The 16,240-nt window shown below is 39.6% G+C and overlaps 1 protein-coding gene across 9 annotated transcripts in view; it reads left to right on the top strand.

The window, feature by feature from the left end:
* Positions 1 to 16,240, top strand: part of KDM4C (lysine demethylase 4C) — a 447,042-nt gene that overhangs the window by 383,993 nt on the left and 46,809 nt on the right. For 5 of the 9 annotated variants that reach the window (XM_053573098.1, XM_053573102.1, XM_053573090.1 and 2 more), the window contains 2 exons: positions 14,159 to 14,257; positions 15,423 to 15,593. In XM_053573098.1, the coding sequence (XP_053429073.1) occupies positions 14,159 to 14,257; positions 15,423 to 15,593 (270 nt within the window). Of the gene's footprint in view, positions 1 to 14,158; positions 14,258 to 15,422; positions 15,594 to 16,240 lie in introns of those variants that run through there. The other 4 variants (XR_008376284.1, XR_008376282.1, XR_008376280.1 and 1 more) reach the window with 3 other exon arrangements.

Genomic DNA, 16,240 nt, shown 5'->3' with positions numbered 1-16,240 from the left:
TCACTACAAAAAACTACAAAAGAAAGGCTGAGGAAATTGTCCAGATCAAAAGAGACTAAACAGATGTGGCAACTACATGCAATACTGGACTCCAGCCTGGATCTTGTACTTGGTACTTGGGAGTTTGGGAGCAGGGAAGAGGGATGCCATAAACATTATTGATCAGTTGACCAACTGGAGTATGGGTGGCAGATTAAAGTATCATATCAATTGTTCATTGCAGTTCAATTCATAATTGCCAAGTCATGGAAGAAGCCCAAGTGCCCATCCATCCATAAATGCATTAATAAATTATGGTATATGTAATGGAATTCCATGGAATACTATGCAGCATTAAAAAAAGATGGACACTTCACCTCTTTTATGTTTACATTGATGGAGCTGGATAATATTCTTCTTAGTAAAGTATCTTAGGAATGGAAAAAACAATATCCAATGTATTCAGTACTACTATGAAACCAATTTGTAATCACTCCCACTTTCTTTTTTTTTTTAAATTAAATCATAGCTTTGTACATTAATGCAATCATGGAGTACAATGTGCTGGTTTTATATACAATTTAAAATATTTTCATCAAACTGGTTAACATAGCAGTTAACTGCATTTTCTTTGTTATTGTGTTAAGACATTTATATTCTACATTCACTAAATTTCACATGTACCCTTGTAAGATGCATCATAGGTGTGGTCCCAATGATTACCCTCCCTCCACCCATCCTTCCCCCCCCCTTCTTTCCCCTTATTCTTGGGCTATAGTTGGGGTATAGCTTTTATATGAAAGCTATAAATTAGTTTCATAGTAGGGCTGAGTACATTGGATACTTTTTCTTCCATTCTTGAGATACTTTGCTAAGAAAAATATGTTCCAGCTCCATCTCTTTACATGAAAGAGGTAAAGTCTCCATCTTTTTAAAGACTGCATAATATTCCATGGTGTACATATACTGCAATTTATTAATCCATTCATGGGTTGATGGGGACTTGGGATTGTTACATGACTTAGCAATTATGAATTGGGCTGAAATAAACATTGTGGTACAAATATCTTTGTTATAATGTGATTTTTTGGTCTTCTGGATATATTAGTATCGAATGGCAGGTCTATTATTAGATCCCTAAGTGTTCTCCAAACATCTTTTCAAAAGAAATGTATTAGTTTGCATTCTCAGCAGCAGTGTAGAAGTAGTCCCTTTTCTCCACATCCATGCCAACATATCTGGTTTTGGGATTTTTTTTTTTTTTTTTTTGTGGTTTTGGCCAGGGCTGGGTTTGAACCCACCACCTCTGGCATATGGGACCGGCGCCCTACTCCTTGAGCCATAGGCGCCACCCTGGTTTTGGGATTTTATGATGTGGGCTAATCTTCTTGGAGTTAGGTGATATCTCAAAGTAGTTTTGTTTTGCATTGCTCTGATGATTAAGAATGATGAGCATTTTTTCATATGACTGTAGGCCGTGTGGCTGTCTTCTTCAGAGAAGTTTCTCTTCAAGTCCCTTTCCCACCCTGAGATGGGCTCACTTGTTTTCTTGCTAATACATTTGAGTTCTCTGTGCATTCTGGTTATTAAACCTTTATTGGAGACATAACCTGCAAATATCTTCTCCCGTCTGCTTGCGCTGTGTTCTTGGCTATGCAGAAGTTTTTTAGTTTGATCAAATGCCAGTAATGTAGTTTTGGTTTTGCTTCAATTGTTTGGGGGGTCCTTCTCATAAAATATTCACCCAGGCCGATTTCTTCAAGTGTTTTCCCTGCACTTTCTTCTAGTATTTTTATAGTTTCATATCTTAAGTTTAAATCTTTAATCCAGTGAGAGTCTATCTTAGTTAATGGTGAAAGGTATGGGTCCAGTTTCAGTCTTCTACAGGTCACCAGCCAGTTCACCCAGCACCATTTGTTAAATAGGGAATCTTTTCCCCCCATTGAATGTTTTTAATTGGCTTGTCAAAGATCAAATAACGTTAAGTAGCTGAGTTCATCTCTTGGTTCTCTATTCTGTTCCATACATCTACCTCTCTGTTTTGGGGCCAGTACCATCCTGTTTTGATCACTATTGATTTATAGTGTAGTCTGAGGTCTGGTAGCATGATTCCACCTGCTTTGTTTTTATTTCTGAGTAATATCTTGGCTATTTGAGGTTTTTTCTCATTCCATGTAAAACGAAGTATTATAATTTTGAGATCTTTAAAGTAAGACAGTGGAACGTTAATAAGGATTGCATTAAAATTGTATATTGCTTTGGGTAGTATGGCCATTTTAACAATGTTGATTCTTCCCAGCCATGAGCATGGTTTGTTTTTCCATTTGTTAATATCTTTAGCTATTTCTTTTCTTAGCGTTTCATAGTTCTCTTTATAGAGATCTTTCACGTCCTTTGTTAGGTAAACTCCCAAATATTTCATCTTCTTTGGCACTACTGTGAACAGAATGATGTCCTTGACTGTTTTTTCAGCTTGACTATTGTTGGTACATACAAAGGCTACAGATTTATGAGTGTTGATTTTGTAACCTGAGACGCTACTGTATTCCTTGATCACTTCTAAGAGTTTTGTAGTAGAATCCCAGTGTTTTTGAGATAATCATATCATCTGGGAAAAGTGAAAGTTTGATCTGATCCTATGTGGATACCCTTGATCATATTTTCTTGCCTAATTGTGATGGCTAAGACTTCCATTACAGTGTTAAAACACAGTGGAGACAATGGGAAATGTTGGCTGGTTCCTGATCTCAGTGGAAATGATTTCAGTTTAACTCTATTCAATACAATATTGGCTGTGGGTTTACTGTAGATGGCCTCCTTCAGTTTAAGAAATGTCCCTTCTATACCAATTTTTTAAGTGTTCTGATCATGAAAGGATGCTGAATATTATCAAAAGCTTTTTCTGCATCAATTGAGAGAATCATATGGTCTTTGTTTTTTAATTTGTTTATGTGCTGGATTATATTTATAGATTTACGTATATTAAACCAGACTTGAGACCCTAGGATAAAACCCACTTGGTCATGGTATATAATTTGTTTGTTGTGTTGCTGGATTCTGTTCATTAGGATCTTGTTGAATATTTTTGCATCAATATTCATTAGTGATATTGGTCTATAATTTTCTTTTCTTGTTGGGTCTTTTCCTGGTTTGGGGATCAAGGTGATGTTTGCTTCATAGAATGTGTTGGGTAGTCTTCCTTCTTTTTCTATATTTTGGAAAAGGTTGAGTAATATAGGTAGGCACTAGTTCCTCTTGAAAGGTTTCGTAGAATTCTGATGTGAGGCCATCTGGTCCTGGGCTTTTGTTTTTAGGGAGATTTTGTATAGTTGATGCTTTTTCAGAACTTGATATAGTCCTGTTCAACATTTTCACTTCATTCTGGCTAAATCTTAGAAGGTGGTGTGCTTCCAAGTATTGGTCAATTTCCTTCATATTTTCATATTTCTGAGAATAAAGTTTCTTGTAATATTCATTAAGGACTTTTTAAATTTCTGAGGAATCTTTTGTTATTTCATCTTTACCATTTCTGATTGATGAAATTAGAAATTTTACTCTTTTATTCCTGGTTAGGTTAGCCAAAGGTTTATCCATTTTGTTGACCTTTTCCAAACACCAACTTTTTGATTTATTGATCTGTTGTATAATCCTTTTGTTTTCAATTTCATTTGATTCTGCTCTAATTTTGGTTATTTTCTTCTGCTGGGTTTGAGATTGGAATGTTCTTCCTTTTCCAGTTGCTTGAGATGTCCCATTAAGTTGTTAACTTCTTTCGGTTCCATTCTCTTGAAGAAGGCTTGCAGTGCTATAAATTTCCCTCCTAGGACTGTCTTTGCGGTATCCCAGAGGTTCTGATAATTCATGTCTTCATTATCGTTTTGTTCCAAAAATTTGGTAATTTCCTTTTTAATCTCATCTATGACCCAGCTATTCTTCAGCATAAAGTTATTTAGTTTCCATGTTTTTGTGTGAGTATGTGGATTCCTTTGTTATTAGTTCAACTTTTATTCCATGATGGTCCAAGAAGATGCAAGGAATAATTTCTATTCCTTTAAATTTACTGAGGTTAGGCTTGTGACCTAAAATATGATCAATTTTGGAGTATGTTCTGTGGGCTAATGAGAAGAATGTGTATTCAGTTCTGTTAGGATGTAATTTTCTGTAGATGTCTATTAAATCCAAGTGTTGAATAGGTAAGTTTAAGTCTAAAATTCCTTTGCTTAGCTTCTTATTGGAGGATCTATCCAACACTCCTAAAGGAGTGATAAAATCTCTGACTATTATGGTGCTGGAGGAAATCAAGTTGCTCATGTCTATTAGAGTCTGTCTTATAAATTGAGGCACAGTCTAGTTGGGTGCCTAAATGTTAATAATTGAAATCTCATCATGTGGAGTGTTACCTTTAACAAATATGAAGTGACCATCCTTATCTTTCCTTACTTTTGTTGGTTTAAAGCCTAATATATCTGTGAATAAAATGGCAATGCCTCCTTTTTTCTGACTCCCATTTGCCTGAAATATAGATGGCCATCCCTTCACCTTGGATGTATATTTATCTTTTAAGGTAAGATGAGATTCTTCTATGCAGCAGATATCTGGCCTGAGTTTTTGCATCCAGTCAGCCAAACTGTGCCTCTTTAGAGAACAATTTAAGCCATTCACATTAATTGTAAATATTGATAAGCCTGGTAGAATTTTGGGTATTGTGTTTTTTGAAAGTCTGGTGAATATTTTTAATCCTTTCACCATTGTGAAAGTTGAAATTTGCTCAAAAGATTCTGAGTGAGTTTACTTTATTTTACTTTCACTGGTCATTATGGAGGATAGGTCTGAGGATATCCTGGGGAGTTGGTTTAGTTATGGCAAATTTCTTCAACACCTGAATGTCGTTAAAGTATTTAATTTCTCCATCATAAGTGAAACTCAGTTTAGCTGGATACAGGATCCTGGGTTGAAAGTTATTTTGTTAGGAGATTAAAAGTTGATGACCACCCTCTTCTAGCTTGAAAGGTTTTAGCAGAGAGATCTGCAATCATTCTAATATTCTTCCCTTTGAAGGTTATGGTTTTCTTACGTCTGGCTGCTTTCAGAATTTTCTCCTTCATATTAACTTTAGTGAAGTTAATGATGATGTGCCTGGGGGATGTCTTATTCAGGTTGAGTCATGCTGGGGTTCTGAAACTGCTATCTGAATTTCAGAATCTCTTGACATGTCTGGGAAGTTCTCCTTCATCATCTCATGAAGTAGAGCATCTGTGCCTTTCGAAGCCACCTTGTCGTCTTCAGGAATTCCTGTAAGGCGAATATTAGTTTTCTTTGAATTATCCCAGAGCTCTCTGAGAGAATGATCCATTTTTGCTCTCCAATTCTCCTCCTCTTTGAGCATTTTGGAACATTCAAAAGCTTTGCCTTCAATGTCAGAAATCCTTTGTTCTGTCTGCTCCATTCTGTTACTGAGGTATTCTACTGTATTTCTCAGATCTTTGAGGACTGCAAATTCTTGTGTTGTCAGTGTGTCAAAATCTTTGGTGATTTTGTCTTTGAATTCACTGAATTCTTGAGACAACTTTTGAAATGCTTCTTTAAATTCTTTTTTTTTTTTTATTGTTGGGGATTCATTGAGGGTACAATGAGCCAGTTACACTGATTGCAATTGTTAGGTAAAGTCCCTCTTGCAATCATGTATTGCCCCCATGAAGTGTGACACACACCAAGGCCCCACCCCCCTCCCTCCATCCCTCTTTCTGCTTCCCCCCCCATAACCTTAATTGTCATTAATTGTCCTCATATCAAGATTGAGTACATAGGATTCATGCTTCTCCATTCTTGTGATGCTTTACTAAGAATAATGTCTCCCACTTCCATCCAGGTTAATATGAAGGATGTAAAGTCTCCATTTTTTTTAATGGCTGAATAGTATTCCATGGTATACATATACCACAGCTTGTTAATCCATTCGTAGGTTGGTGGGCATTTAGGCTGTTTCCACATTTTGGCGATTGTAAATTGAGCTGCAATAAACAGTCTAGTACAAGTGTCCTTATGATAAAAGGGTTCTTTTCCTTCTGGGTAGATGCCCAGTAACGGGATTGCAGGATCAAATGGGAGGTCTAGCTTGAGTGCTTTGAGGTTTCTCCATATTTCCTTCCAGAAATATGAGGTTTCTCCATATTTCCTTCCAGTGTACTAGTTTGTACTCCCACCAGCAGTGTAAAAGTGTTCCCTTCTCTCCACATCCACGCCAGCATCTGCAGTTTTGAGATTTTGTGATGTGGGCCATTCTCACTGGGGTTAGATGATATCTCAGGGTTGTTTTGATTTGCATTTCTCTAATATATAGAGATGATGAACATTTTTTCATGTGTTTGTTAGCCATTCGTCTGTCATCTTTAGAGAAAGTTCTATTCATGTCTCTTGCCCATTGATATATGGGATTGTTGGCCTTTTTCATGTGGATTAATTTGTGTTCTCTATAGATCCTAGTTATCAAGCTTTTGTCTGATTGAAAATATACAAATATCCTTTCCCATTGTGTAGGTTGTCTCTTTGCCTTGGTTATTGTCTCCTTAGCTGTACAGAAGCTTTTCAGTTTAATGAAGTCCCATTTGTTTATTTTTGTTGTTGTTGCAATTGCCATGGCAGTCTTCTTCATGAAGTCTTCCCCCAGGCCAATATCTTCCAGTGTTTTTCCTATGCTTTCTTGGAGGATTTTTATTGTTTCATGCCTTAAATTTAAGTCCTTTATCCATCTTGAATCAATTTTTGTGAGTGGGGAAAGGTGGGTCCAGTTTCAGTCTTTTACATGTAGACATCCAGTTCTCCCAACACCATTTATTGAATAGGGAGTCTTTCCCCCAACGTAAGTTCTTGTTTGGTTTATCAAAGATTAGGTGGTTGTAAGATGTTAGTTTCATTTCTTGGTTTTCAATTCGATTCCAAGTGTCTATGTCTCTGTTTTTGTGCCAGTACCATGCTGTCTTGAGCACTATGGCTTTGTAGTACAGACTAAAATCTGGTAAGCTGATGCCCCCAGCTTTATTTTTATTACTAAGAACTTCCTTAGCTATACGGGGTTTTTTCCGGTTCCATACAAAACGCAGAATCATTTTTTCCAAATCTTGAAAGTACGATGTAGGTACTTTGATAGGAATGGCAATGAATATGTAGATTGCTTTGGGAAGTATAGACATTTTAACAATGTTGATTCTTCCCATCCATGAGCATGGTATGTTCTTCCATTTGTTAATATCCTCTGCTATTTCCTTTCTGAGGATTTCATAGTTTTCTTTATAGAGGTCCTTCACCTCCTTCGTTAGGTATATTCCTAGGTATTTCATTTTCTTTGAAACTATGGTGAAGGGAGTTGTGTCCTTAATTAGCTTCTCATCTTGACTGTTATTGGTGTACACAAAGGCTACTGACTTGTGAGCATTGATTTTATATCCTGAAACATTACTGTATTTTTTGATGACTTCTAGGATTCTTGTGGTTGAGTCTTTGGGGTTCTCTAAGTGTAAGATCATGTCGTCAGAAAAGAGGGAGAGTTTGACCTCCTCTGCTCCCATTTGGATTCCCTTTATTTCCTTGTCTTGCCTAATTGTATTGGCTAGAACTTTCAGCACTACTTTGAATAGTAAAGGTGACAGAGGACAACCTTGTCTGGTTCCAGTTCTAAGAGGAAAAGCTTTCAGTTTTACTCCATTCAGTAAAATATTGGCTGTGGGTAGGTCATAGATAGCTTTAATCAGTTTTAGAAATGTGCCACCTATGCCTATACTCTTCAGTGTTCTAATTAGTAAAGGATGCTGGATTTTATCAAATGCTTTTTCTGCGTCTATTGAGAGGATCATGTGATCTTTATTTTTGCCTCTGTTAATATCGTGGATAACGTTTATGGACTTGCGTATGTTAAACCACCCTTGCATCCCTGGGATAAAGCCTATTGATCATGATGAATGACTTTTTTGACGATAAGCTGTAATCTTTTGGCTAGGATTTTGTTGAGAATTTTTGCATCTATATTCATGAGTGAGATTGGTCTGAAATTCTCCTTTTTGTTTGGGTCTTTTCCTGGTTTTGGTATCAGGGTGATGTTTGCTTCATAGAATGTGTTGGGGAAGATTCCTTCTTCCTCAGTTTTTTGGAATAATTTCTGCAGTACAGGAATAAGCTCTTCCTTGAAGGTTTAATAGAATTCTGGAGTGAAGCCATCTGGACCAGGGGATTTTTTAGTTGGAAGCTTTTTTATTGTTTCTTTGATCTCAGTGCTTGAAATTGGTCTGTTCAGGAGGTCTATTTCTTCCTGGCTGAGTCTAGGGAGAGGGTGTGATTCCAAATATTGATCCATTTCCTTCACATTGTCAAATTTCTGGGCATAGAGTTTCTGGTAGTATTCAGAGATGATCTCTTGTATCTCTGTGGGATCAGTTGTTATTTCCCCTTTATCATTTCTGATTGAGGTTACTAGAGATTTTACTTTTCTGTTCCTCGTTAGTCTGGCCAATGGTTTATCAATTTTATTTATTTTTTCAAAAAACCAACTCCTTGTTTCATTAATTTTCGGAATGATTCTTTTGTTTTCAATTTCATTGATCTCTGATTTGATTTTGGATATTTCTTTTCTTCTACTGAGTTTAGGCTTAGATTGTTCTTCTTTTTCCATTCCATAAGATCTCTTGGGAGATTTTTGATGTGCTCTCTTTCTTTTTTTCGAATGTAGGCATCTAAAGAGATCAATTTTCCTCTCAAAACTGGTTTTGCAGTGTCCCACAGGTTTTGGTAGCTTGTGTCTTCATTGTTGTTATGCTCAAGGAAGTTAATGATTTCCTGTTTTATTTCTTCCTGCACCCATCTGTTATTCAACAGAAGATTGTTTAATTTCCACGCCTTTGGGTGGGGTCGAGCATTTTAGAGTTGAGTTCCACCTTTAGTGCCTTATGGTCTGAAAAGATACAAGGTAAAATTTCAATTCTTTTGATTCTGTTGATATTTGTTTTGTGTCCCAGGATATGATCAATTTTGGAGAATGTTCCATGGGGTGCTGAGAAGAATGTATATTCTTTATCTTTGGGGTGGGGTGTTCTATATGCGTCTATCAAGCATAGTTGTTCTAGGGTCTCATTTAAATCTCTTATATCTTTGTTTAATTTCTGTTTAGAGGATCTGTCCAGCTCTGTAAGAGGAGTGTTAAAGACCCCTGTTATGATGGTATTATCAGATATCATATTGCTCAGACTGAGTAAGGTCTGTTTCAAGAATCTGGGAGCATTTAAATTGGGTGCATAAATATTTAGAATTGAAATATCTTCTTGTTGTATTTTTCCCTTGACCAATATAAAGTGACCATCTTTGTCTTTTTTGAGTTTAGTTGCCTTTAAATCCACATGTATCTGAAAATAAGATTGCAACTCCTCTTTTCTTCTGAATTCTATTTGCCTGAAAAATTATCTTCCAACCCTTGACTCAGAGCTTGAATTTGTCTTTTAAAGCCAGGTGTGTTTCTTGCAGACAGCAAATGGATGGCTTGTGTTTTTTATTCCAGTCATCCAATCTATGTCTCTTCAGTTGGGAATTCAAGCCATTAACACTTATTGAGATATTTGATAAGTGTGGTGGTATTCTATTCGTCTTATTTTGTGAGAGTCCATTGCTTAGTTTTATCTTTTGCATCAGTGTGGAGGTTAGGTTCTGTCCTTTGATTTCTGAGTTCTTACTTTGCTGCTTATTCATTGTGGTGGTCAGTGTGTAGAACAGGTTGAAGTATTCCCTGTAGAGCTGGTCTTGTTGTGGCGAATTTCCTCAATGTTTGTATATCCGTAAATGATTTGATTTCTCCGTCAATTTTGAAGCTTAGCTTAGCAGGGTACAGAATTCTGGGCTGAAAATTGTTCTGTTTAAGTAGATTAAAGGTAGATGACCATTGTCTTCTTGCTTGGAAAGTTTCATTAGAGAAGTCTGCGGTCACTCTGATGGATTTGCCCCTGTAGGTCAACTGGCGCTTTCTCCTGGCAGCTTGCAGAATCTTTTCTTTTGTCTTGACTTTGGACAGGTTCATCACAATGTGTCTTGGAGAAGCTCGGTTAGAGTTGAGGCGACCTGGGGTCCGATAGCCCTCTGAAAGCAGTGTGTCAGAATCTTTGGTGATATTTGGGAAATTTTCTTTTATAATTTTCTCTAGTATGGCTTCCATTCCTCTGGGGCATTCTTCTTCCCCTTCTGGAATTCCTATAACTCGTATGTTGGAACGCTTCATAAAGTCCCATAATTCTGACAGTGAACGTTCTGCTTTCTCTCTCTTCTTTTCTGCTTCTTTTACTGTCTGAGTTATCTCAAGAACTTTGTCTTCTACCTCTGAAATTCTTTCTTCTGCATGGTCCAACCTGTTGCTGATACTTTCCATTTAAGTTCCCTAATTGACTGTTTCAGTTCCTTCAAGTCTGCTATATCCTTTTTATATTCTTCATATCGTTCATCTCTTATTTGATTCTGTTTTTGGATTTCCTTTTGGTTATTTTCCACTGTATTAGCAATTTCCTTCATTGTTTCCATCATTTCTTTCATTGTTTTCAACATGTGTATTCTAAATTCCCTTTCTGTCATTCCTAAGATTTCTTTACAGGTGGAATCATCTGCAGTAGATACCTCATGATCCCTTGGTGGGGTTGTTCTAGGCTGGTTCTTCATGTTGCCTGGAGTTTTCTGCTAATTCTTCCTCATGAGTGATTTCTTTTATCTGTTTCCTTGCCGTAATTTTCCTTTCACTTCCTCTTGCTCTTTAAGTTCTTGTGCCTGAGGACTAAGAGTTACAGGACCAGAAGGGTGAGAAGGTTGAAGAGCAAAAAGGGATGAAAGAAAGGAGGACCGAGTGATAAGAAAAAGAAGAAAGATAGAGAAAGGAGAGGGGGTGGGTATAAGGAATATTGACAAAAAGAAGAGAGGCACAGAAAGAGGGAGACAGGGTAAGATAGGTGTACAGTAGGGTAGTTTGACACAACCTTAAAAAAAAACCCACCTTCTGGGGGTGCCCAGTTGGGTGGTTCCCTTGAGGTCAGCAGCTCTTTGCTAACCTGATCAGACACAGTACCTTACCTCCACCAAGTAGAGAGGAAAGACAAACATGCTATAAATCAAAGCAAAACAAGCAAACAGAAAACTTTACGGGGATAAAATTGGGTGAAAAACAAAATGATAGCGGTAGAAACACTAGCAAAAATGAAGTTCCAGTTATTAAAAAAGGCAGCAATGGGAAATTATAATTAAACTAGAAAAATTGAGAAGGAAAAAGGGATCTGTATGGAAAAGATTGAAATTAAAAAACAAAAGAACATCAATAACGTCAAAATAAACAAAAAAAACAACCAAACAAAAAAAAAGAAAAAAATACACAACCAAGAACAAAGCAGTTTGTATGTTATTGAATATTGTCTGGGCAACACGTGGTCTTCTGGGGTATGAGATGTTAATCACAGTTCTGATACGACTGGAGGCAGCTGATTTCTCAAGCCCCAGCAGGTAGACACCCTAAATCTCTCTTCAGCCAACTTAAAGGCACTTTGAACTTGTAAACTTGCTGAGCAGAAACTTTCCCATCTTTCTCGCTGGAATCACTGCTGAAGTGGGTATCCACTTACCCAGTGTGCCAAAACCTGTCTCACTCTGCCCCCGAGGGTTAGCGCTGCAAGGCGGCTCAGACCCCACCCTCAGGCTACTTGGTTGCTGGGTTACCAGCTCCCACCCGTTTCTAGCTCTGCGACCCTGAGGGCAGAGCTTGCCGGGGCAGATCACTGACAATGGTTCCGTGTGACCCACTGCCAAACACTATTAGCTCCGTCAGGCTCAGTGGCTCAGACTGGGGCCCTAGACAAAGGCTAAAGTTCTCCGCACTCCCGCTCAGGCTCTCCCCAAGGCAGTTCAACTCAGTGCCATGTCTGAGGACACCAAAACAGTTCACAGGTAAGGCCTTTCTGGTTTGCAGTCTCGCTGCTCCTGAACTTACAGTTTTGGGCGGGTTTAGACCTATTGAACACACGCGACCACTTGCCGGTTTTCCACTGTTTTAGTCCTCCTCTTGGGGTCCAGAAGTCTCTCGCTGACTCCCTGTATCCTCATAGGAGTGATGATAGGCAGATCCCACCAGCCAGAGATGCCTGGAGTTCTATCTCCCCGGACTCACGGTGCCCAGATGCAAGGAAGCTGTTCTCAGCTGCCATCTTGCTCCGCCCCCTCTGTTTCTTTAATTTCTAATTCCAATTTTACCTGTGTTCTATTAATCTTATTTGCAATCCAAGTTCTGATTTCGATTTCTGACATCTCAGCCATTTGTTTATGAATAGAATCTTCAGTTGTGTCTGCCGTGTTGTTCCTTGGGGGAGTTGATCCACTCTGGTTATTCTTGTTACCAGAGTTTTTCCACTGATTTCAGCCCGTGATTATTTTACACTGTTTGGCTAGATGAGCAGATTAGGTAAAGTTGTGTTGGGGGCTCCTGGAGTAGTGATTAACCAACTCTTTGCCTTAGCTCTGCCACTGGTGTGTGTACCTTTTCCCCTAGAGCTTTGTAAAGGACCCATACGGTGCTACATCCTGAGGCACTGGGGACCTGCTTGATGTGGTGGGGCTATGTGGCTGTGTCTTGTTTTCAGCTGGTCTCTGTCCAACCCTAGTGAATCAGTTACTTTGGGTTGAAGTCTCACCTGTGGAGAAATACCAGCAGTTAAGTCACTCTGTTCCCCCACAGCCAACGACTGGAAAAGGAAATCAAACCTTCCCACAACCACACACCCAGGGTACCACTGTGGGTGGTTCTTGGGTGATTGGCCCAGTTCAAGAGGTCCAAATCAATTGTTCCAGTCAGCACTGGTCTCATGTGGGAGAGTACAAAAGATCTCTGGCAACTGGATAGCAGGGGTCTGCTGGCAACTTGAGTATGACTCACTTTGGTGCTCCATGAGGTCAGAAGAACCCACTCAACAAATTAATTAGTCTGGGAAAGTTGATGCCTTCTTCCCACCTTGGACCTCTGTCATACCCAGTCACTGGTAACCCCTCAGGGCTGTGACCAAGCTCCTTCCAATGAGCAGATGCTCCAGGGGTTTGTACCTGCCTGAGTCACAGGGAAATGTATGTCTCCTCGGCCAGGCTGCTGCTCTCTGCCACTATCTGGCAGAGGGAGCTGAGGCCTGCCAACCTTGGGTGGTTAATGGAAGCTGGGGTGGTTCACTCAGTTCCACCCCCACCCCGATTGATGTTGTTGGCACATATTTTCACAGAATTTGTTTTCTGTCCAGGCTATATTCCCCTGTGTACCAGGCGCTGTTTGAGTTCACAGAAACTGCAACTCAGCCCTGGTCTGTGCCTCTGCCCGGAGCTGGCGTGTCTATCTCCGTTGCACTCTATGTTGTGGCAAGCGCGGTTAGAGTTCACACTCATCTCTCAGTTCCTGCCTCTACCCACCTGCTTTTGTCACAGCTATAATCCCCTAAGGGCTGGGTGCTTCTTAGGTTCACTAAAGTAGTCCTCCTGGCTCAGCCTCACCATTGCCTTTGTGGGATTCAATGTGTTGATTATTTGTACAAATTGGAGTGCTTACATCCTACTAATTAACACAGCTTTCACCTCATTTACTTAATCACCGTGTTGAGACATTTGAGTTCTATACTTGATAGATTAGACTTGTACCCTTGCAATATGCTCCATAGGTGTGGTCCCACCATTAACCCTCCTTCTACCGAACCACCCCCTCCCTATCCATCTTCTTCCCCTTCCCTCCTTCATCCTGGGCTATAGTTGTCATTCATCCTTCACATGAAAGTGTGAACAAGGGAGTATGAACAATCTCATATTACCAGTGACTGGGTATGACAGTCTGTCCCTGTGGACACGTATTCTAGTCTGTATCACTGCACCTCACCCAAGCAGGTACCTCCTCAGGCATACCCTTTACTCAAGGGGTCTATGTTTCTATCCCAGATCTGTTCTGCCAGTGGCTGCCACTAAAGAAGATGCCCGGCTTCCTCTGGTTGCCCAGAGAGGCAGGAAGTATCTTTCCAAAATATGTCCAGGGTTGTGATCCCTATTGTTCCTGCCACTGCCTCTGTTGCTCTGTGCCGTGGGGCACTGCCTCTCCCTCTCCCGTATGATTCCCTCAGTTCACTGTGTTCTCCTTACTCCCATGCCACAGAATCAGCACAGACCAGCAACAGCCCACGGCTTGTCCACATCTCTCAAGAAAATGCCCAAGAATCTGGACTCCATGGGGGACAGGCTTCCAGACCTCGGGGTGAGAGTGGAGGGGAGTGCTGGGAGTTCAGAAATCCAGGTAGAGAATATATACAGTTTTATGCCTGGCGGGAAAGTGCTATGGCATACTAGTAAGTCCTCTTTAGGGAAGGAGTTCCTGTTTTTAGAGGGTCTCTCTTGCGGGATAAAATGGGAGGGGATCTGAACTCTGCTCGCTTGTTTGTATAGAGTGTACTGCGAGCTGTTATCATGGGGGAGGAGAGTCCCGTCTGCTTGGCGTTGGATTATGTACCTATTGTTTGTTTCCTTGGGGTCGCAACTCACCTTAGGGTTGATTTGTGTTCTGCAACCTTCTCTCTTGGCTCAGCTCCAAACCATCAGCTTACTTGCTAAACTTCTGTCCTTTAACTCTCCTTCTGGATGGGAGCCTCTGTGGAAAGCTGGCTCTAGTCAGCCATCTTGCCTCCACCCTGCCTCAAATTGACTTCTTTAACCTCACTGACACTTTCATATGAAGGATGAATGACAACTATAGCCCAGGATGAAGGAGGGAAGGCGAAGAAGATGGATAGGGAGGGGGTGGTTCAGTAGAAGGAGGGTTAATGGTGGGACCACACCTATGGAGCATATTGCAAGGGTACAAGTCAAATCTATCAAGTATAGAACTCAAATGTCTTAACACTGTGATTAAGTAAATGAGGTGAAAGCTGTGTTAATTAGTAGGATGTAAGCACTCCAATTTGTACAAATAATCAACACATTGAATCCCACAAAGGCATAAATGTATTCATGATCTATGTATATAAGACTTAATAAAAATAAATAATAAACAAGTAAATAAATAAAGTATCATATCAGTGTTTGACTTCCTAAAGTTGAGAGCTGTATTGGACCTGGGGATATATTAGAGAGTATCTTTATTCTTAGTAAATAGACACTGAAGTATTTTGGGGGGGGGGGTAGAATCTCATAGCTTACTCTAAAATGGCTTAAGAGAAACAAAATGTTTTCACACACAAATGAGACATGAATCTGAGTGTTTTTCTATAAGTTTGAAATTACGTATTAAGTTAAAAAAATTTAAATCTTAGCCAAATCAATGATCGTTTTCTAAATAAATATATATATTTTTAATTTTCTGTTGTTTCTTTTCCTTTCCTCTTTCTTGTTCCTTCTCTTCCCCTCTTCTCTGTCCTCCCTTTCAGAAGTCCAAGGCCTGTGAGAGGACCCTGTCTGTGGGCCAGACAGTCATTACAAAGCATCGGAACACCCGGTATTACAGCTGCAGAGTGATGGGTGTGACATCACAAACCTTCTATGAGGTCATGTTTGATGATGGCTCCTTCAGCAAAGACACATTTCCTGAGGATATCGTGGTAAGTAGGTTTCCTTGGGTGCCTGCTACCCAGTGTGCTTTTTATAAAATCAAAAGCAGCTGAACCCTCCAGAACGAAAAACATGGCTTTCTTTAGTAGCCCATTCACTTGGTATTCATGGCTTTCATCATTTTAAATAATATCCAGATGAAGTTGACCAATCTTCCCAAATTCCTTTGAGTGAGAAATGCTGTTTTGCCAGGAAATATAAATGTTGTTTTTGTTTGTTTGTACTGCTACAACAAAATACCTGAGACTGTGTAATTTATAAAGAACAGAAATCTGTTCCTCACAGTTGAATAGGCTGGGAAGTCCAAGATCAAGGCACTGGGCTTTGATCTGGTGAGGACCTTCTTGCAACCTGCTTTATTCAGAGGAACCAGTGAATGTATATGGGGTAGTGTTTATTCAGAGGAACTAGTGAGTGTATATGGGGGTGGAGTTTATTCAGAGGAACTAGTGTATGTACAAAGGGGTGGGGTTTATTCAGAGGAACTAGTGAATGTGTATGGAGGTGGAGTTTATTCAGAGGAACTAGTGAATGTATATGGGTTGGTGTTTATTCAGAGGAACTAGAATGTATATGGGGTGGTGTTTATTCAGAGGAACTAGTGAATGTATGTCGGGGTGGTATTTATTCAGAGGAA

This window comes from Nycticebus coucang, chromosome 2 (assembly GCF_027406575.1).
Source record: "Nycticebus coucang isolate mNycCou1 chromosome 2, mNycCou1.pri, whole genome shotgun sequence".
Lineage (NCBI taxonomy): Eukaryota > Metazoa > Chordata > Mammalia > Primates > Lorisidae > Nycticebus > Nycticebus coucang.
Note: the sequence above shows the minus strand (reverse complement) of the source record. Positions and strands in the feature narration are given on the sequence as shown.